The sequence below is a fragment of the Panicum hallii genome, chromosome 8 (assembly GCF_002211085.1).
Source record: "Panicum hallii strain FIL2 chromosome 8, PHallii_v3.1, whole genome shotgun sequence".
Taxonomy (NCBI): Eukaryota; Viridiplantae; Streptophyta; class Magnoliopsida; order Poales; family Poaceae; genus Panicum; species Panicum hallii.
Window position 1 is genome coordinate 4,134,228 of NC_038049.1, and position 20,763 is coordinate 4,154,990.

Genomic DNA, 20,763 nt, shown 5'->3' on the forward strand with positions numbered 1-20,763 from the left:
ATTTGATAACTGCATTTGCTAACTACCTAAATCAATTTTCTAACTACAATTGCTAACTATCAGAAAACTATGATTCTATAATAACAATATAAATCTTCTAACTACCTAAATTTATCTAACTAAATTTGCTAACTACATTAGCTAACTAAACTATAAATCACTAAATTACCTAAACTAATTAAATAGAATAAAGAAGAAAAAACTAAACCTTCCTACGGACGGTCGTGGCTGGCAGCCCAAGGCGGCGACGCGGGCGCGGGCACCAAGCACGCCGCGCCGAGCGCCAGCGGAGTGGGAGCCGGCGGCGGGCCGGGTGGGGCGTAGGGGGCCCAAGCCCCCGGCACCGAGGCTGGCAGGGGGGCAGGCGGGGGCGCAGGAGCCGAGCCCCGGCCCCGAGGCCAGCGCAGGAGGGCGCAGGCGGGGGCACCGCCGGTAACCGGAGTCGGCAGCCGGTGGCGGCGCAAAGGGAGAGAGGGCGGAGGGGAGAGAGTGAACCGAGAGAGACGAGGGGAGGGGAGCCGTGGGGAGTGAGGGACCGAGTGAGGGAGAGAGCATAGAGGGAGAGTGAGGAAGCGGAGCCCCACCTGGCATGGGGCTCGGCGCCACAGAGCATGGCGCTGAGTTCGGCACCGGGCGCCGAGCCTCTGCCACATCGGCGGCCACGTCAACCGGGGGTCTGGCTCCTCGGCGCCATGACTTACGACGCCGAGGTTACACATCTCGGCACCCTAAGTCGTGGCGCCGACCCTAGGGTCCAAAAATGAAAATACTTTCCCCAGGGATCTAAGGGTCTAAATGCGAATGTTTTTCGCTAAAAGGACCAGAAAACAAAAGTACGGCTGCCGCCGTGGCTGGGGGCTGGGTTGGTTCCCTCTCTTCTCCCCTACAAAACCCCCTGGCGGCGGGATCGTTTCTTCTGCTCGCTCCACGCCTCCTGACCGCCGCCAGCCCAGGCAAGCCTTTCTTCTTCCCCCCATTCCCCTCTTCCTCCCTCACGTGCTCTCTTCTCATCTTCTGGAATTTCTCGTTGATGAATCTGTCGAATCTTCCAGGCTCCTCTGGTCGAGGGTGAGGAGGCCAGGGCGAGCCGCTTCATCGGCGCGGCGTCCGACTCCAGTTTTCGCGCCATCAACCTCACGCAGCAAGGTATGCAGCTTCTCCCCTTCACCCCCTCCTTCTAGAACCTTCCGACCCTGATTGTTCTGGAATTCCGGGCGATTGCTTCCCCCAAATCACCCATCGTTTGGATTTCTCAGGGGCGCCGTCTCCGTTTCGGATTTAGCCCCACGGGCTCAGAATTCCTCACCCCACGCCTCCTCACGCCGATGCTCAGGCAAGCCTTTCTTCCTTCTTGCCACGTTCCCCTCTTCCTCCCCTTGCTTGCTTTCTTGTGGAATTTCTCGCTAATGAATCTGTCGAATCTTCTAGGTTTTCTTGTCGAGGGTGACGAGGCCAGGTCGAGCCACTACATCATGATGACGTCGTCCGGCTCCAGCTTTCCCGCAGTCGACCTCATGCAGCAAGGTATGCAGACCTGATTGTTCTGGTATTCTGGGCGAGTGCTCCGCCCCGCTTCCCCGACCCCCAAATGAACCATCCTTTGGATTTCTCAGGGGCGCCAACTCCGTGTCGGATTTCCGATTTTGCCCATCAGGCTCGGACTTCCCCGGATTTATCTCGCCAGGTGAGCCAACGGTGGTTCCAGCTGTGAAATCCCCATGTATCGGAAGCTTGTGGGGTTTGCTTCATTCAGTTTTTTCGTGTCTGTGCGAGTTTGTTCGGTGTGATTTTGCCCTAACCTCTTTCTGAGATCTTCCGTTGCCACCCACAGATGGTGCCCACTGAAACCAATAGATGAGCCTTTCAAAGAAAAAAGGAAAAAATCTAAATTACTCCCTCAACTATAGCCAAAGTCTGGATAACCCCCTAAACTATCTTTTGGTTCATTTTACCCCCCAAAATATGCCATTTGGTTCAAATCACCCCCTAATACAATTTGTTTTTTTTCATTTCTCCATGCATAGGTGGAGTTTTAGTTGAAATACTACAAGATGATAGTACACATCATAACAGATGTTAGAAAAAATACATCATATTTTTTTATCATTATTTTGATAGGTTAGGATATTTAATAATAAATGAATCATTGGAGTTCAAAAGTATATGAAAAATAATGATTGAAAAATTCTAACAAATTTTTTTAATATGCATTGTGATGTCCACTACTACCCTGCAAAAGTTGAAATTAAAATTCAACTTGTGTATGGAGAAACAAAAAGAAAAATTGTATTATGGGGTAAAATGAACTAAATAGCATAGTTTAGGGGGTAAATTGAAACAAGTTATAGTTTAGGGGTTATTAGGCTATCTCCAGCGATATCCTCCAAATTCCATCCTCTATTTCCATCCTCCATATCAACTTCATTCCCTATACCAAACCTAACTCTAACGATATCCTCCATTTGCATCCTGTATACCCCACAATCGCAATTTTTTTTTCTATTTCTCCAACCAACCGCCCCCCCCCCCCCCCTCTCCCCCTCCGCCCGCCCCCCACCCTCCCCCCTCCTCCTCCGCCCGCCCCCTCCTCGGCCTCCGCCCGCCCCCCGCCCGCCTCCAACGCCGCGCCCGCCGCGCCCCTCCTCCTCCTCCGCCCCGCCGCGCCCCTCCTCCTCCTCCGCCCTCCGCCCGCGCGCCTCGCCCGCCGCCCCTCCGCCCCGCCCTTCCTCCGCCCGCGCCCCTCCTCCTCCGCCCCGCCCTTCCTCCGCCCGCGCCCCTCCTCCTCCTCCGCCGCCGCGCCCCTCCTCCTCCTCCGCCCCGCCGCGCCCCTCCTCCTCCTCCGCCCCGCCGCGCCCCTCCGCCTCCTCCGCCCCGCCGCGCCCCTCCGCCTCCTCCGCCCCGCCGCGCCCCTCCTCCTCCTCCGCCCCGCCGCGCCCCTCCTCCTCCGCCCCGCCGCCGTCCGCCCCTCCGCCCCTTCGCCCGTCCGCCCGCCGCCCCTTCGCCCCGGCCCCGCCGCCGTCCGCCCCTCCGCTTAGGAATAGACTTGTGTTTTCTTTTTAGGTACTCCCTAGACTTGTGTTTTCTTTTTAGGGTACTCCCTGATTGTACTTTGGATACACTTAAAGTTGCCACGGATGCAGTGCCTTTTGTCTTTGATGTAGTCACTTCGATTAGCTGAGATGGTAGTTTGCATTTTCGAATCCAACCTGTTTAACAGAATTGTAGATAAAATTTTTGCAAAGCTTGGTGTGAGGAGCTAATCTTTCTGTAATCTGGATTCAAAATGGAGAATTTGGCAAAGTTTATGTGGTCTAATAACCTGTTTTTGTAATGCACTTGCATATTTTTATGATTAACTATTAGCTCGATATTTTTCTCTTCAAATGGTGCTGAAATGGGTCATTCCTATGCTGTGCCTTACAGAATTTGGCAATGGGCTGGTTAATGTTCGAAGATGCTTCTGATATTTATGGAGATGACTTACCTGTTCCATCTATTGCAAAGAAAACACAGGTAAGTCTAAGCATGCAGCTTTTATTTTTAATTAATATCTGAAATGTTGGAAGCTCGTATGGAACTTTGCTTCAATGTTTCTTTAACTCTACATCTGTAGGTATTTGTCAAACATTTACATGGAACACTATCATTGCAAGTTGATTTAACAAAAGATGTGGAGGTTCTTAAGGAAGTCGTCGAGAAAAGATTGCAAAGAAATGTTTCTGATGAGTATTTTGCTTACTATCTAAAAGAGTTGGAACCAAGGAACTCCCTATTATCTTATGGAATAAAAAGAGACTCCACCATAAGTCTAACGCCTAGGCTCCGTGGTGGTCGCAGAAGGTGAGTTAGTCATCCTTAAGCCCATTTTCTAACTTACACGTTAAGATGCAAGACTCTAATGTCAACTAATTTTGTAGGCTCAAGACACTTCTTCGCTTTTTCCTAAAGCATAAGGAGGAACTAGTAAAACTTGTTGAGCTGACTGATGGATCTGACTCAGTGGAGTTAACTTATATGGGCTGCAAATTCTTATCTAGCTGGTTGTGTTGTTTCCTCAGAGCTTTTGCATCAGGAAGATCTTGGGGTGGCTCATTTGACTTAGTGAGTTTCTTGGTTCCTAGACAGAGTGTTCACATTTTCAAAACGCCAAGTAAAGAACTCAATCCAAGAAATTTGCATATGGACTGCACAACTTTCACCAGATTTGTGAGAGTCATGTTTGTATTGAACAATCAGCATCCTCCTTACCTACTGCATCTCCTAAGTATGCTAGACAACTTAACCATGGAGGATCTATCAGCAGATATGTTATTTTCTCTGACAACACATATATCACTTATGCCATCCCTGAATCGAGTTTGCTTGGTATACTTGATCAAAAGAAGGTATGATGGCTGGCACCCGTCTGAACGAAAGCGCTTTAGAAATTATGTCAACGCGTGCCAATTGCATGAAATCTGGCTGCTGAATCTGAGATTCGTCCCTATGTTTGGGGATGTTCTTGTTGAAACCCTGCGGAGGAGTGCTGTATCCCACAATGATTGGCATCAACTGTTCGTAATTATCAGAAATTATAATACACATGGGCCAGAATACTGTTGGAGAGGGAATGTTCAATGGTACAACTACAGTAACAATGGCATGGAGTTGATTGTGCCAAAATATACAGCTGATTTTCTAGCTCAAATGCTTGATGTCCTAATTGAAAGGAAGTTTGACATTAAAGATGAGTATGTATATCTATATCTGCTTTCCGCTTCAAACCTTGCTGTATTTTACAATAAATTCTGAAATTTTCTTTGTTTGTAGGTTGATGGCCTGCTCAGTTTCTTGTTGTGCCCGTAAAATTTGGAAGAGAAGATTTAGGGAGAACTCAGATAGACGGAGCAGTTCTCCAATTGATTCTGAGAGGTCTGTTAAGAGAAGATTTAGGGAGAACTCAGATAGACGGAGCAGTTCTCCAATTGATTCTGAGAGGTCTGTTAAGACAAACAAGAGAAGACGTGCTGAAAGTTATGATAGAAGAGGATCGAAGAAACATAAGAAATTATAAGGTAAAAACCTAAAAACTGACAGCTCAATCGAACAATCTATGAACTCATGCTTCGAGCTTGTTCTCTATGGAGCATTATCTGTGTGCTATGTTAGTGTTCTGCATTTGTACTTCTGTTTGCTTCTAGGTTGTAGGACTGGTATGTTTGTGAAATTTCACACTTCAGTTGTCTGTTTCTTGATATTATCAGAACACTTTATGGTAGTATTCTGGCAAATGTAGCATTCTGTCTGTTTTGAGTGGGCAGGCACCACACCACAGAACACTCCTATGATGAACGTCTGTTTTATTTCGGTTTGACCATACTTTCTGATTTCTGGTTTAACTCCTCATCAACTGTCCATAGCAGAATATCATTCACTATTAATGACATGAATTGATAGCTACAGAATGAGGGGCTTAGCTTCCTTGTAAATGGCAATCATCAGTAAGAAAAATTTGATGTAATTGTCTTGTGCTAGAATTGTTATTTAATAAAAGATCAAATAAGGCAGTTGATTGAATTTCGCTGCATGGATTGCTTTCAATAATATGCAATAGTGAGCTCATATCATGTCCATGGTAAAATGATCCTTATTTGCTATAGGAAATCCTATTGGCATAGTAGTTTACCTCTAGGATATGTGGCAGCTGTATTTTATTTCATCAACACCAGAACGTTAGTGATAATGGGAAATCCCATGAACTATAAGTTGGTTACTTGACTCTTAACACATGTAAGAAATAGAGCCCAATGACTTCTGTTTATGGTGCATATTTTCATCTCCCACAATATAGAAGAAATTCGAAAGTGTGGTGCTTTAGACTTTACAATCAGAAAAAAAAAGTTTTCCTTCTTGGACCGGTTCTCCTTGAGTTTGGTTTCCCTTCTTAAAAACAAGGGGTGTTTTTAGTATTCTGATGGTTGTATACTTAATCTGAGATTTGGTGATGGTGAGTTTTCTAGTGCTAAGATTAGGCAGTTCTTTCTTGAATTAGCAAGCATGAGAGAGAGAAGGGAAGGGGGGGGGGGGGGGGTCAATGAACAGAATTCAAAGCTAGTATGTGTTACACCTGACTTCTATAAAACATGCTACTAGTTGAGATTGGAATGTTCTGATGTGACTTTACCTAATAGTAACTTCATCTACAAGTGCTAATGATTTATCTGTTCCAAGGGTGGATTTCACTACCGTTGTTTCCTTGAAGGGGAAATTTTAGGGTGCACCATGAATGTTTTATCATCACCATAGTAAATTGTTTCAGCTCAGCTTCTCTTGGGGTTGATGGTTTTAGTGAAAGATTAAATTACCTTTGATGTCTGTAAGCTGAAGGGTGGAGCAATTAGGGATATAGAGTCTTGATTAAACATGCTCTTTTTTCATGTATCTTGTAATTTATTGCAGAGAAAGTTACAATTAGTCTCCTTGAAACCTGAATCTGGTGCTTTGTTTACTGCTAATTGTTCCTATAAGATTGAATGTGGTACCTGTTGTTTTGAGAATTTCACAGGTTGAAAGTTAGTGGTTATATAAATTCAAGTGGACTTGTGACTATGGGTTGAGCGACCTGCTTAGTAAAACTTGAATTTACCAAATTGTTTCCAAAATGATTTAAGCATGATAGTTTGTCTTATATGCATATTAAGGATAAAATTCAGATAATCTTATCTTATAATCCCCTTTTTTAGGGTTTGTTCTGAAACCAAGTTTTGCTTTGGTGCTCTCGTGTCCATTCATCAGGAAGAGTGGAAGATTCAGGCAGCGGATGCCATGGCCCGTCTGCCTGGAAGCTACCATGAAGAATAGGGGTTATGATGATCAAACTGCTAACGGCTTGACATTGATCAACACTTCGCAGCATTATTCAAGTCCTGTGTAATGCTGTTTTTACCGTTTTATTTTACCAGCTATGTAACAGTAAACATTGAACAAAGTTAACCGCACTGATGTTGGGAACATGCCTGGTGGTGGAACGAATAACATGATTGTTGATTGATGCCATGGACTATTGGTGCGCTTGGTTTGAGGAATGGATTAATGCATCACCACTTATATTTTTGTTTGCTTCGAGGGTTGAAATAGATTTGCTGTCACCATCTCATCTCTTGATAATTAGAAATGAGTTAATCCCATCAAAGTTCATGGAATGGGTCCGATGCATCATTTCATTCTAGATAGTTATTTCTTAAACCGTGCGCCTCAATTGTTCTCTAGTTCTTAGCTTCAGAACTAGCTTTGTACATATCCAAGGTCCTCGTAAAGTCCCCAAAAAAGAAAAAGGTCCTCGTAAAGTCAAAGTCAGGTTGGTTCTTTCTGCTTGTGTTCTGTCGTGTTAGCTGCAGTTGTGTTGCTGCAGTTCTGTCGATGCTTTGAACTCATCGGGGTGTTTGCAGAGCAAAATGCTAAACCAACGTTTCTCAGTTTTGGATGGGATGCTGCAGAGTTGAGCAAAGCATGCATTGCCCGGCTCTCGGCAAATTTCAACGTTTTACCATTAAATTCGCAAAATTTCCATTCTACCCCACACAGTCTGGGCAACGCGGCCGCATGTTACAATACAAAAGAATAAAGTGCAGTCGTCAATTCCCCAGCTCTTCCGATGGACCAGAACGCATACAAAGCACAAATAAACCTGATCCTATCTACGCAACCCATTTAAACAGATCCTAACGATATGTTCTGAATTCATGAGTGGTGTCAACACAACAATGGAGATCAGGTTGAAGATAATGTGCAAACACCACTTGATTAAACATTGTTCATATCCATTCCAGATCCTTCCTACCATGATTGCTCAGTTCACCAGTTTGACATGGTAGAGCATATCTGCAGCAACTATAAAATATAAAACCCATCTGGACCGTAAAACAAAGGATATGTTCCACGCAATCGTAATCAATTAGTTTGGTGCGTACATAAGATTTCTTATAAGCAAATAATGTAATTTAACCCAATCTTCCCATGCTTGTTCCGAAGCATGTAGTAGCAACATGGCATCCCAAGTTGGTTTGATATCTAAACTGGTAGTGCAGATCGAGCCACAGCTTTAGTTGTACTCTTGCTTGTCAACTTCCTGCATGAAGTTAAGAGGCAGCTTTTATGTAAAACTGGATGAAAGAGATCGCTCAATATTGGAAGCAAAATCTTTGCATACTATGAACGATTCAGTTTGCATATCAATAGGACATAGGTATATGCTGGGGTGGAAAATTGGACTACAAAAACTTCCATTTGATGCTTTCATACCTTCTAATCCATTTAATACACATAGACAATAGTATTATTATAAGCATATGGACCAATGTAGCTGTGGAAGGTAAACCTAGTCATATGGTACAAGTCTTGTGCAAACTACACTAAACAAAAATTAATTTTACTCTAGATCAGTAAAAGCATAAGATAACCTCATAAATATTTAAGAATGATGAACTGATAATGAGATATCAATTTGACAGTTGTATATACATCAGGTTTAATAATCACGAGATATGTGTGAGCTATAAAGTTAGTATTTACTCAGGATGTCCCTATGAGGGAAAAAATGGCAGCATGTCTGCATGTGACATGGAAATAAATGATATCAAATGAATGTGTCTTCCCTGCCAATAGTACTCAATGTATATGTATGCAAATTACAAATAACATTGGCAAATGGTCAAATTGAAGAATCCTATTCTATATCATGGACTAAAAAGGAGACCAGCACCAATTAATTAAGGAGGTTAGCATGCTACTAAAAAAATAACAAGCGATAAGGGGGGCTCAGGGCCTGCCTTGTCAGTTTCCTGCTTTTTGAAAAATAAGAGTGGGCTTTTTGAAAAATTGGATGAAGAAATGGCTTAATGATGGAAACAGAACCTTTTTCACAAGGTAGATGTATGCTTGGGCACAGAGATTAAGCAGAGTTCCCTAACAGACTTCAAAAACCAAATGATGCCACATTACTTGTGAGGCTTATCCTAAATGGCTTATTCTAAGTGGCCTATTCAAAGGGCTTCTTCATGTGAGGCTATCAGGCATGTGCCCTATACATTTTATGTACACATTATAATTGGATCAAATATGTAGCCAAGAAAGGCTTAAGCTAAACCATTTTGAGTCATATATGGCACAAGTATCTTGTGCACATTACACAGAACAGAAAATGAGTTTGCACTAGAATACTTAAAATAACCCATCTGATAACCTCGTTGCTAGTTAAGAATGGTATACTGATGATGGGATATTAAGTGATATTTGACAGTTGCATATACATCTCAGTTCAATAATTGCTAGAGTTGTCTCAGTTAGAACTTCTTATTTACTCAGGCTGTCCTTATGAGAAGAAGAAATGACAGAAAGTGAACATGGAAATAAATTATATCAATTGCTGGATCCTCCACCAAGGCACCAATAGTACTCAATGTATGCAAATTATAAATAACATTGATGAATGGTTAAATTGAAGAATCATATTCTATATCATGGACTAAAAAGGAGGCCAACATCAATTAATTAAGGAGGTTAGCATGCTATTAACGAATAACAAGCAATAAGGGGGCTCAGGCCCTGCCCCTAGCAAGAATAGTGTATCAACTGCAGATGGCAATTTCTCACGATTTGCATAACTAGAGTTGGGAATATGAAAAACAGACAGATAGGAACATTGCTGTAGCTAAATTCCTAAGTACTAAGCAATTTCTCAAAGGCAGAAGAATTCGTACTGAGCATGTGAGATTCTGCAGAACATAGAAAATTAAGAACAGGGTGGCATGCATGCAGAAAAAGGTGCAAGACTGGGAGTATGAGATGCAATTACCTCCTTTTCTCAGGCAGGTAATCTGGCATCTCACTGGAGATGAAGGGGAGAGGGAGACCCTGAGACAGAACTCTTGCAGATTTGGTAGTGATCTGTCTGAAGAAGATTTGCTCCTCGGAATAAGCAGTGGCATTTAACAAAAGTTTCTTCTTCATGTGGACCTCGACCATCCATGTTTTGCCACTGTAGCCAAAAGTGTGGCTTCCCTCATATAATGAAAAGCAGATGGCGTCAGGATTTTTCATATTAAAAACAGGGAATTCTGGCATGACATGTGGGAGTTGGTTTTCAGCATCGAGGTCCCAGAATTCTTCAGCATCCAACGTAGCTTCTTCTATCCATGTGTCAGAATAGTTGCATAAGGACCAGGTGGTGATGCGGAAGGTGCTCCAGCACCGATTCAGCGCCATTACGGAGCTGCTGCTGTACTGATGGCTGATAGTGACAAACTTGATGGCAGAGCGGGTGACAAAGATATTGTGGCTAGCCTCAGGCCATCTTCTGCCACAATTCCGGTCATCACAGATCCCTTTAGTTGCATCCACTGGTAGTGGCACATACCTAAGCGTAGGTTCCCTCCATGGATCCTCCATGTTTCCGAAGATCATCCCCTTGTAATAGTTTACCCAGATTAAGTGGTGCCGGTAGGGCAGCACCCTATCTGTTGACCACCAGGACAGATCAAGGAGGTCGCCATTCGCACGGCGTACAGGGAGACGCTTGAGGACCCTCCACCCATCATACCCCTTACTCTTGCCAGAACCTGACACGAACAGGTAGATGTCAACCGCATCTTTCCTTGTCTCAAGATCAGCCACGATGAACAATCCACTATTCAAGGACAGAACTCCCGTGGCATCCGTACTCATTATGTGCTGCATAGGTCGGCCCTCATTCGAATCTCTCTTGGGATACAGAACAGGTACCAGAGACAAGGATGATCGCCGAGAGGGGTCGCTACTTGCCTCGTAGATGAAGTAGTCCACGGGATGAGCGGGACAACGAATGCCACGAACCATCTGGAATAGAACCAAGTTGCGGTCCGCTGCGATGACCTCCGGGCAGATCGAGGGGGGCCCTTGCGGCCAGTCGAGGGTGAGGACGGAAGTGCCAGGCGGTTCGACGAGCTCGAAGGAGACGGAAATCTTCTGGCCGGTGGAGGTGTGGCAGAACACAGACGTGGTTTGGTCGCCGGGGAAATAATCCCTCCGGGCACCAGCTCGATTCAGAATCATCCAGGTGGGATGAGGAGGAGAGGCGGCAGTGGCATCCTCCTCCGAAGAGTTCCGGGTGGATCGCCCTGACCGCTGCGAAGGACCGGGCCTCCCTGTCAAGGAGAGGCGGATCTGGGTGAAGGGAGAGGCGGCAGTGGTATCCTCCTCCGAAGAGTCCCGGGTGGATCGCCATGACCGCCGCGAGGGACCGGGCCTCTCTGTTAAGGCGGGGCGGATCTGGGCGACGGCCCGACGGGAGGCTGCTTCCGCTGCCAGCGAATCCACAGGTGACGAATCCCGTCTGGATCGCCGGTGGCCTGGGACCTGTGTATCCTTCCCCTTTGCGGAGATCGGCATGGCGGCGGCGAGGGTTTGGTGGTTACGGCTGGCGGCGGGGAAAAGGGGAGGTGTGGCGACGGGAGTCTTTTCGCTTCTTTCTCTTTTATCTTTTTATTGTAATTGGAAGAAGAAAGAAGAAATTGTTAAAGCTGGCGCCTGCAGCGGCCGAAACCGTGATCTTCTGGGGTCCAATAAATTATATTTTATTTATTATAGAAACTTCTTTAAAAATTATATTAGTTAGAAATTTATTCAATCGGAGTTCCGATCGAAATCTAGATGACCATATATTAAATTAAAAATTCGAAACCATTTAGAATTAGTGCATGGTGAGTAAATTGAAAAAACTAAAATTATCAACCGACACGTACTGTCTCTTCTCTTCTCTTCTCTATCTCTGTCTCTTCTCTTCTCTTCTCTTATTTATATATTTCTAAATCAAGCAACGATTCCTTAGTCCGTCAATTGGAATCCTAATCGGAACCCGATCAAATCAATCGGAATCCTAATCGGAACATGGATAAATCAATCGGAATCCCAATCGAAATCCGAACAATCAATGCCTAGCACATTCACGGCACAGCACAAAGTGAAGAGCATAAAGTTGGTGATCTCATATAGATTCGGGTAAAATTTATATTACCATAGCAACGCATGAGCACCGTGCTAGTATTATTATAAAATACACATGGTGTATAATTTTCAAAGTGCGCTGCAGAAAAATTTTCAGTTTGTTCATAAATCATGCTAGATTCATGGTGTAGAGTCCGAGGAATGTACTGTTGGATCTAGTCTTGCTTACTCTGTGAATTTTGTGTTCCTCATATTATTTTATTGTTAAACGTTGTTACAATTTAACTATTCCGCATTTGAGTATCTTAATTTGAAACAGCTCTGATTCTATGCTCCGTCATGGTACACGGTGCTTCTGTTCGATTGTATTCGTCTAAACGGCCCCTCAAATCAGTCTGGCAGCTTGAGTTTGGCTATATCTATAAATAAATCGTCCAAGGAATCTATAGAAATCCAATGTCAGCTAATCGCCTCTTCCATTCATGCATGTTGATTTATTTTGGTTGAGATTACAGCAGCAAGGTGGAAGGTCTTCGCTTTTGCTGGTGCTAGAGCTATATTACTAAAGAAATTCTTCTAATGCTATTGACCTTGTCGGTAGTTTTTTTTATGGGACATTGTCCGTAGTTTTGGTGCAATATAATAATCCTTTTTCCAATTGTAACTTTTGCTCCTGCATCAGATCTAACATCCTTGGACAAGCATTGAAATAAGAGTAATGAGCTGGAGTGCCAGAACGGCTGCGAACCGTGTCCGGCAAATTCTGTGTTGTCACCTGCTATGCTGCAAGACTCATCAGTGGTACACGAGCCTTCTTTGCGCTCACTAGTTCCAATAGTCTGCAATCTAGCTCCGCCAGTCTGCAACTCCTACCTAAGAAGGTACTAATTTCTCATCCAGTTAAGAAGCATGGTAAACTGACCAAGGCTTATTAGATTTTGCATGCACAGGATTGATTGCCAATCCTGTAGTATGCAGTGCGTGATCATTCTGCCGAATCATTAGCTATAAATTCTATATGGGTTGTTCTGAACTATTTCCATCTTCCTGCAGCTCCACGATCACACTAGAGCAGACTGGTCAGAAAGAACAAGGTTGACTTTTGTTTGCCTTGTGGAAGACATCCAAGGCAAATAAGCTGTCACATGATGGTGATTGATAAGCATGAAATGTGTACCTTTTTGCATGAGTATAATTTTTACCATGAACTATGTTGATTAAATGCTTTTACATTTTTGAATAAACCTTTGACAGTTTCTCTCATTTTTCCCTTGAATCTTCTTTATTTGGCAGAATAGCCCATTGCCAGCAGTTTTTGCTACACCATTTTTTTAGCCAATATAATGGAAGTTGTTATCTGGAATTTATAACAAAAGAGATATGTTCTTGGTAGTTTGTGATTAAATTTACTCCAAATACGAGCATTTCACTGTTCTCATTATAGGATGCCACCATGTATAACTATATGTTGGTTCTCTCCCACTATACTTATTTTTCATTAGATATGTCATGCCTGAAGGTGGGAAAAATATTTGATTCATAATTTATTTGTTGGCATGCCCCATTTTTCTATGGTTGTTCTCAACTTATCAACTAGTGCTAGCTATGTTGTTGCATAATAATGTGGATGCTTGAACCTGTAATGTCTTCCGATTGTGAGCTGTTGTCTCTGCAGGGATGATAGGATGTCTTCCGATTGTCCCAAGGCGGCGATGCGGGCGCGGGCACCAAGCATGCCGCGCCGAGCGCCCAGCGGAGCGGGAGCCGGCGGCGGGCGCGGGCCAGGCGTAGGGGTGGGGCGCAGGGGGGCCCAAGCCCCGGCACCGAGGCTGGCAGGGGGGCAGGCGGGGCCGCGGGAGCCGAGCCCCGGCCCTGAGCCGACGTAGGAGGGCGCAGGCGGGGGCACCGCCGGTAACCGGAGTCGGCAGCCGGTGGCGGCGCAAAGGGAGAGAGGGTGAACCGAGAGAAACGAGGGGAGGGGAGCCGTGGGGAGTGAGGGAGCGAGTGAGAGAGGGAGCATAGAGGGAGAGTGAGGAAGCGGAGCCCCACCTGGCAAGAGGCTCGGCGCCACAGAGCATGGCGCTGGAGTTCGGCACCGGGCGCCGAGCCTCTGGCACATCGGTGGCCACGTCAACTGGGGGTCTGGCTCCTCGGCGCCATGACTTACGATGCCGAGGTTACACATCTCGGCACCCTAAGTCGTGGCGCCGACCCTAGGGTCCAAAAATGAAAATATTTTCCCCAGAGATCTAAGGGTCTAAATGCGAATGTTTTTCGCTAAAAGGACCATAAAGCAAAAGTACGGCTGCCGCCGTGGCTGGGGGCTGGGTTGGTTCCCTCTCTTCTCCCCTACAAAACCCCCTGGCGGCGGGATCGTTCCTTCTGCTCGCTCCACGCCTCCTGACCGCCGCCAGCCCAGGTAAGCCTTTCTTCTTCCCCCCGTTCGCCTCTTCCTCCCTCACATGCTCTCTTCTCATCTTCTGGAATTTCTCGTTGATGAATCTGTCGAATCTTCCAGGCTCCTCTGGTCGAGGGTGAGGAGGCCAGGGCGAGCCGCTTCATCGGCGCGGCGTCCGACTCCAGTTTTCGCGCCATCAACCTCACGCAGCAAGGTATGCAGCTTCTCCCCTTCACCCCCTCCTTCTAGAACCTTCCAACCCTGATTGTTCTGGAATTCCGGGCGATTGCTTCCCCTAAATCACCCATCGTTTGGATTTCTCAGGGGCGCCGTCTCCGTTTCGGATTTCACCCCACGGGCTCGGAATTCCTCGCCCCACGCCTCCTCACGCCGACGCTCAGGCAAGCCTTTCTTCCTTCTTGCCACGTTCCCCTCTTCCTCCCCTTGCTTGCTTTCTTGTGGAATTTCTCGCTAATGAATCTGTCGAATCTTCTAGGTTTTCTTGTCGAGGGTGACGAGGCCAGGTCGAGCCACTACATCATGACGACGTCGTCCGGCTCCAGCTTTCCCGCAGTCGACCTCATGCAGCAAGGTATGCAGACCTGATTGTTCTGGTATTCTGGGCGAGTGCTCCGCCCCGCTTCCCCGACCCCCAAATGAACCATCCTTTGGATTTCTCAGGGGCGCCAACTCCGCGTCGGATTTCCGATTGCGCCCAGCAGGCTCGGACTCCCCCGGATTTATCTCGCCAGGTGAGCCAACGGTGGTTCCAGCTGTGAAATCCCCATGTATCGGAAGCTTGTGGGGTTTGCTTCGTTCAGTTTTTCCGTATCTGTGCGAGTTTGTTCGGTTTGATTTTGCCCTAACCTCTTTCTGAGATCTTCCGTTGCCACCCACAGATGGTGCCCACTGAAACCAATAGATGAACCTTTCAAAAAAAAGGAAAAAATCTAAATTACTCCCTCAACTATAGCCAAAGTCTGGATAACCCCCTAAACTATCTTTTGGTTCATTTTACCCCCCAAAATATGCCATTTGGTTCAAATTACCCCCTAATACAATTTGTTTCTTTCATTTCTCCATGCATAGGTGGAGTTTTAGTTGAAATACTACAAGATGATAGTACACATCATAACAGATGTTAGAAAAAATACATCATATTTTTTTATCATTATTTTGATAGGTTAGGATATTTAATAATAAATGAATCATTGGAGTTCAAAAGTATATGAAAAATAATGATTGAAAAATTCTAACAAATTTTTTTAATATGCATTGTGATGTCCACTATTACCTTGCAAAAGTTGAAATTAAAATTCAACTTGTGTATGGAGAAACAAAAAGAAAAATTGTATTATGGGGTAAAATGAACTAAATAGCATAGTTTAGGGGGTAAATTGAAACAAGTTATAGTTTAGGGGTTATTAGGCTATCTCCAGCGATATCCTCCAAATTCCATCCTCTATTTCCATCCTCCATATCAACTTCAGTCCCTATACCAAACCTAACTCCAACGATATCCTCCATTTGCATCCTGTATACCCCACAATCGCAATTTTTTTTTCTATTTCTCCAGCCAACCGCCCCCCCACCCCCTCTCCCCCTCCGCCCGCCCCCCACCCTCCCCCCTCCTCCTCCGCCCGCCCCCTCCTCGGCCTCCGCCCGCCCCCCGCCCGCCTCCAACGCCGCGCCCGCCGCGCCCCTCCTCCTCCTCCGCCCCGCCGCGCCCCTCCTCCTCCTCCGCCCTCCGCCCGCGCGCCTCGCCCGCCCCTCCGCCGCCCTCTGCCTGCGCGCCTCGCCCGCCGCCCCTCCGCCCCGCCCTTCCTCCGCCCGCGCCCCTCCTCCTCCGCCGCCGCCCCTCCTCCTCCTCCGCCCCGCCCTTCCTCCGCCCGCGCCCCTCCTCCTCCTCCGCCCCGCCGCGCCCCTCCGCCTCCTCCGCCCCGCCGCGCCCCTCCTCCTCCTCCGCCCCGCCGCGCCTCGCCCGCCCCTCCGCCGCCCTCCGCCCGCGCGCCTCGCCCGCCGCCCCTCCGCCCCGCCCTTCCTCCGCCCGCGCCCCTCCTCCTCCTCCGCCCCGCCGCGCCCCTCCTCCTCCGCCCCGCCGCCGTCCGCCCCTCCGCCCCTTCGCCCGTCCGCCCGCCGCCCCTTCGCCCCGGCCCCGCCGCCGTCCGCCCCTCCGCCCCTTCGCCCGTCCGCCCGCCGCCCCTTCGCCCCGGCCCCGCCGCCCTCCGCCCCGCCGCCGTCCGCCCCTCCGCTTAGGAATAGACTTGTGTTTTCTTTTTAGGTACTCCCTAGACTTGTGTTTTCTTTTTAGGGTACTCCCTGATTGTACTTTGGATACACTTAAAGTTGCCACGGATGCAGTGCCTTTTGTCTTTGATGTAGTCACTTCGATTAGCTGAGATGGTAGTTTGCATTTTCGAATCCAACCTGTTTAACAGAATTGTAGATAAAATTTTTGCAAAGCTTGGTGTGAGGAGCTAATCTTTCTGTAATCTGGATTCAAAATGGAGAATTTGGCAAAGTTTATGTGGTCTAATAACCTGTTTTTGTAATGCACTTGCATATTTTTATGATTAACTATTAGCTCGATATTTTTCTCTTCAAATGGTGCTGAAATGGGTCATTCCTATGCTGTGCCTTACAGAATTTGGCAATGGGCTGGTTAATGTTCGAAGATGCTTCTGATATTTATGGAGATGACTTACCTGTTCCATCTATTGCAAAGAAAACACAGGTAAGTCTAAGCATGCAGCTTTTATTTTTAATTAATATCTGAAATGTTGGAAGCTCGTATGGAACTTTGCTTCAATGTTTCTTTAACTCTACATCTGTAGGTATTTGTCAAACATTTACATGGAACACTATCATTGCAAGTTGATTTAACAAAAGATGTGGAGGTTCTTAAGGAAGTCGTCGAGAAAAGATTGCAAAGAAATGTTTCTGATGAGTATTTTGCTTACTATCTAAAAGAGTTGGAACCAAGGAACTCCCTATTATCTTATGGAATAAAAAGAGACTCCACCATAAGTCTAACGCCTAGGCTCCGTGGTGGTCGCAGAAGGTGAGTTAGTCATCCTTAAGCCCATTTTCTAACTTACACGTTAAGATGCAAGACTCTAATGTCAACTAATTTTGTAGGCTCAAGACACTTCTTCGCTTTTTCCTAAAGCATAAGGAGGAACTAGTAAAACTTGTTGAGCTGACTGATGGATCTGACTCAGTGGAGTTAACTTATATGGGCTGCAAATTCTTATCTAGCTGGTTGTGTTGTTTCCTCAGAGCTTTTGCATCAGGAAGATCTTGGGGTGGCTCATTTGACTTAGTGAGTTTCTTGGTTCCTAGACAGAGTGTTCACATTTTCAAAACGCCAAGTAAAGAACTCAATCCAAGAAATTTGCATATGGACTGCACAACTTTCACCAGATTTGTGAGAGTCATGTTTGTATTGAACAATCAGCATCCTCCTTACCTACTGCATCTCCTAAGTATGCTAGACAACTTAACCATGGAGGATCTATCAGCAGATATGTTATTTTCTCTGACAACACATATATCACTTATGCCATCCCTGAATCGAGTTTGCTTGGTATACTTGATCAAAAGAAGGTATGATGGCTGGCACCCGTCTGAACGAAAGCGCTTTAGAAATTATGTCAACGCGTGCCAATTGCATGAAATCTGGCTGCTGAATCTGAGATTCGTCCCTATGTTTGGGGATGTTCTTGTTGAAACCCTGCGGAGGAGTGCTGTATCCCACAATGATTGGCATCAACTGTTCGTAATTATCAGAAATTATAATACACATGGGCCAGAATACTGTTGGAGAGGGAATGTTCAATGGTACAACTACAGTAACAATGGCATGGAGTTGATTGTGCCAAAATATACAGCTGATTTTCTAGCTCAAATGCTTGATGTCCTAATTGAAAGGAAGTTTGACATTAAAGATGAGTATGTATATCTATATCTGCTTTCCGCTTCAAACCTTGCTGTATTTTACAATAAATTCTGAAATTTTCTTTGTTTGTAGGTTGATGGCCTGCTCAGTTTCTTGTTGTGCCCGTAAAATTTGGAAGAGAAGATTTAGGGAGAACTCAGATAGACGGAGCAGTTCTCCAATTGATTCTGAGAGGTCTGTTAAGAGAAGATTTAGGGAGAACTCAGATAGACGGAGCAGTTCTCCAATTGATTCTGAGAGGTCTGTTAAGACAAACAAGAGAAGACGTGCTGAAAGTTATGATAGAAGAGGATCGAAGAAACATAAGAAATTATAAGGTAAAAACCTAAAAACTGACAGCTCAATCGAACAATCTATGAACTCATGCTTCGAGCTTGTTCTCTATGGAGCATTATCTGTGTGCTATGTTAGTGTTCTGCATTTGTACTTCTGTTTGCTTCTAGGTTGTAGGACTGGTATGTTTGTGAAATTTCACACTTCAGTTGTCTGTTTCTTGATATTATCAGAACACTTTATGGTAGTATTCTGGCAAATGTAGCATTCTGTCTGTTTTGAGTGGGCAGGCACCACACCACAGAACACTCCTATGATGAACGTCTGTTTTATTTCGGTTTGACCATACTTTCTGATTTCTGGTTTAACTCCTCATCAACTGTCCATAGCAGAATATCATTCACTATTAATGACATGAATTGATAGCTACAGAATGAGGGGCTTAGCTTCCTTGTAAATGGCAATCATCAGTAAGAAAAATTTGATGTAATTGTCTTGTGCTAGAATTGTTATTTAATAAAAGATCAAATAAGGCAGTTGATTGAATTTCGCTGCATGGATTGCTTTCAATAATATGCAATAGTGAGCTCATATCATGTCCATGGTAAAATGATCCTTATTTGCTATAGGAAATCCTATTGGCATAGTAGTTTACCTCTAGGATATGTGGCAGCTGTATTTTATTTCATCAACACCAGAACGTTAGTGATAATGGGAAATCCCATGAACTATAAGTTGGTTACTTGACTCTTAACACATGTAAGAAATAGAGCCCAATGACTTCTGTTTATGGTGCATATTTTCATCTCCCACAATATAGAAGAAATTCGAAAGTGTGGTGCTTTAGACTTTACAATCAGAAAAAAAAAGTTTTCCTTCTTGGACCGGTTCTCCTTGAGTTTGGTTTCCCTTCTTAAAAACAAGGGGTGTTTTTAGTATTCTGATGGTTGTATACTTAATCTGAGATTTGGTGATGGTGAGTTTTCTAGTGCTAAGATTAGGCAGTTCTTTCTTGAATTAGCAAGCATGAGAGAGAGAAGGGAAGGGGGGGGGGGTCAATGAACAGAATTCAAAGCTAGTATGTGTTACACCTGACTTCTATAAAACATGCTACTAGTTGAGATTGGAATGTTCTGATGTGACTTTACCTAATAGTAACTTCATCTACAAGTGCTAATGATTTATCTGTTCCAAGGGTGGATTTCACTACCGTTGTTTCCTTGAAGGGGAAATTTTAGGGTGCACCATGAATGTTTTATCATCACCATAGTAAATTGTTTCAGCTCAGCTTCTCTTGGGGTTGATGGTTTTAGTGAAAGATTAAATTACCTTTGATGTCTGTAAGCTGAAGGGTGGAGCAATTAGGGATATAGAGTCTTGATTAAACATGCTCTTTTTTCATGTATCTTGTAATTTATTGCAGAGAAAGTTACAATTAGTCTCCTTGAAACCTGAATCTGGTGCTTTGTTTACTGCTAATTGTTCCTATAAGATTGAATGTGGTACCTGTTGTTTTGAGAATTTCACAGGTTGAAAGTTAGTGGTTATATAAATTCAAGTGGGCTTGTGACTATGGGTTGAGCGACCTGCTTAGTAAAACTTGAATTTACCAAATTGTTTCCAAAATGATTTAAGCATGATAGTTTGTCTTATATGCATATTAAGGATAAAATTCAGATAATCTTATCTTATAATCCCCTTTTTTAGGGTTTGTTCTGAAACCAAGTTTTGCTTTGGTGCTCTCGTGTCCATTCATCAGGAAGAGTGGAAGATTCAGGCAGCGGATGCCATGGCCCGTCTGCCTGGAAGCTACCATGAAGAATAGGGGTTATGATGATCAAACTGCTAACGGCTTGACATTGATCAACACTTCGCAGCATTATTCAAGTCCTGTGTAATGCTGTTTTTACCGTTTTATTTTACCAGCTATGTAACAGTAAACATTGAACAAAGTTAACCGCACTGATGTTGGGAACATGCCTGGTGGTGGAACGAATAACATGATTGTTGATTGATGCCATGGACTATTGGTGCGCTTGGTTTGAGGAATGGATTAATGCATCACCACTTATATTTTTGTTTGCTTCGAGGGTTGAAATAGATTTGCTGTCACCATCTCATCTCTTGATAATTAGAAATGAGTTAATCCCATCAAAGTTCATGGAATGGGTCCGAT

At 45.0% G+C, this 20,763-nt stretch overlaps 3 protein-coding genes across 7 annotated transcripts; 2 read left to right on the plus strand and 1 right to left on the minus strand.

Moving 5' to 3' along the window:
- The first annotated feature begins 2,922 nt into the window (after positions 1–2,922).
- LOC112901900 lies at positions 2,923–7,090 on the plus strand. 3 transcript variants are annotated; one of them, XM_025970764.1, is made up of 6 exons: positions 2,923–3,060; positions 3,424–3,513; positions 3,614–3,840; positions 3,918–4,730; positions 4,810–5,054; positions 6,723–7,090. In XM_025970764.1, the coding sequence occupies exons 2-5, from the start codon at positions 3,433–3,435 to the stop codon at positions 5,051–5,053; spliced, it is 1,365 nt and encodes a 454-aa protein (XP_025826549.1). In that variant the 5' UTR covers positions 2,923–3,060; positions 3,424–3,432; the 3' UTR covers position 5,054; positions 6,723–7,090. The 3 variants fall into 3 exon arrangements, with proteins under 3 accessions (XP_025826549.1, XP_025826551.1, XP_025826550.1); XM_025970766.1 differs by having other exon boundaries at positions 6,775–7,090; XM_025970765.1 differs by lacking the exon at positions 2,923–3,060 and adding an exon at positions 3,068–3,090.
- A 664-nt stretch (positions 7,091–7,754) lies between these two features.
- Positions 7,755–11,489, minus strand: LOC112903256. Its single transcript, XM_025972489.1, has 2 exons — positions 9,833–11,489; positions 7,755–8,107 (listed from the first exon to the last, which is right to left on the minus strand). Exons 1-2 carry the CDS (start codon positions 11,401–11,403, stop codon positions 8,050–8,052), a joined length of 1,629 nt encoding a protein of 542 aa, XP_025828274.1. The 5' UTR covers positions 11,404–11,489; the 3' UTR covers positions 7,755–8,049.
- Positions 11,490–14,476: 2,987 nt separating this feature from the next.
- On the plus strand, positions 14,477–20,662 carry LOC112872460. 3 transcript variants are annotated; one of them, XM_025935547.1, is made up of 9 exons: positions 14,477–14,570; positions 14,681–14,757; positions 14,853–14,948; positions 15,038–15,108; positions 17,001–17,090; positions 17,191–17,417; positions 17,495–18,307; positions 18,387–18,631; positions 20,295–20,662. In XM_025935547.1, exons 3-8 carry the CDS (start codon positions 14,897–14,899, stop codon positions 18,628–18,630), a joined length of 1,497 nt encoding a protein of 498 aa, XP_025791332.1. In that variant the 5' UTR covers positions 14,477–14,570; positions 14,681–14,757; positions 14,853–14,896; the 3' UTR covers position 18,631; positions 20,295–20,662. The 3 variants fall into 3 exon arrangements, with proteins under 3 accessions (XP_025791332.1, XP_025791333.1, XP_025791334.1); XM_025935548.1 differs by lacking the exons at positions 14,477–14,570; positions 14,681–14,757; positions 14,853–14,948; positions 15,038–15,108 and adding an exon at positions 16,499–16,637; XM_025935549.1 differs by lacking the exons at positions 14,477–14,570; positions 14,681–14,757; positions 14,853–14,948; positions 15,038–15,108 and adding an exon at positions 16,645–16,667.
- Positions 20,663–20,763: the final 101 nt, after the last annotated feature.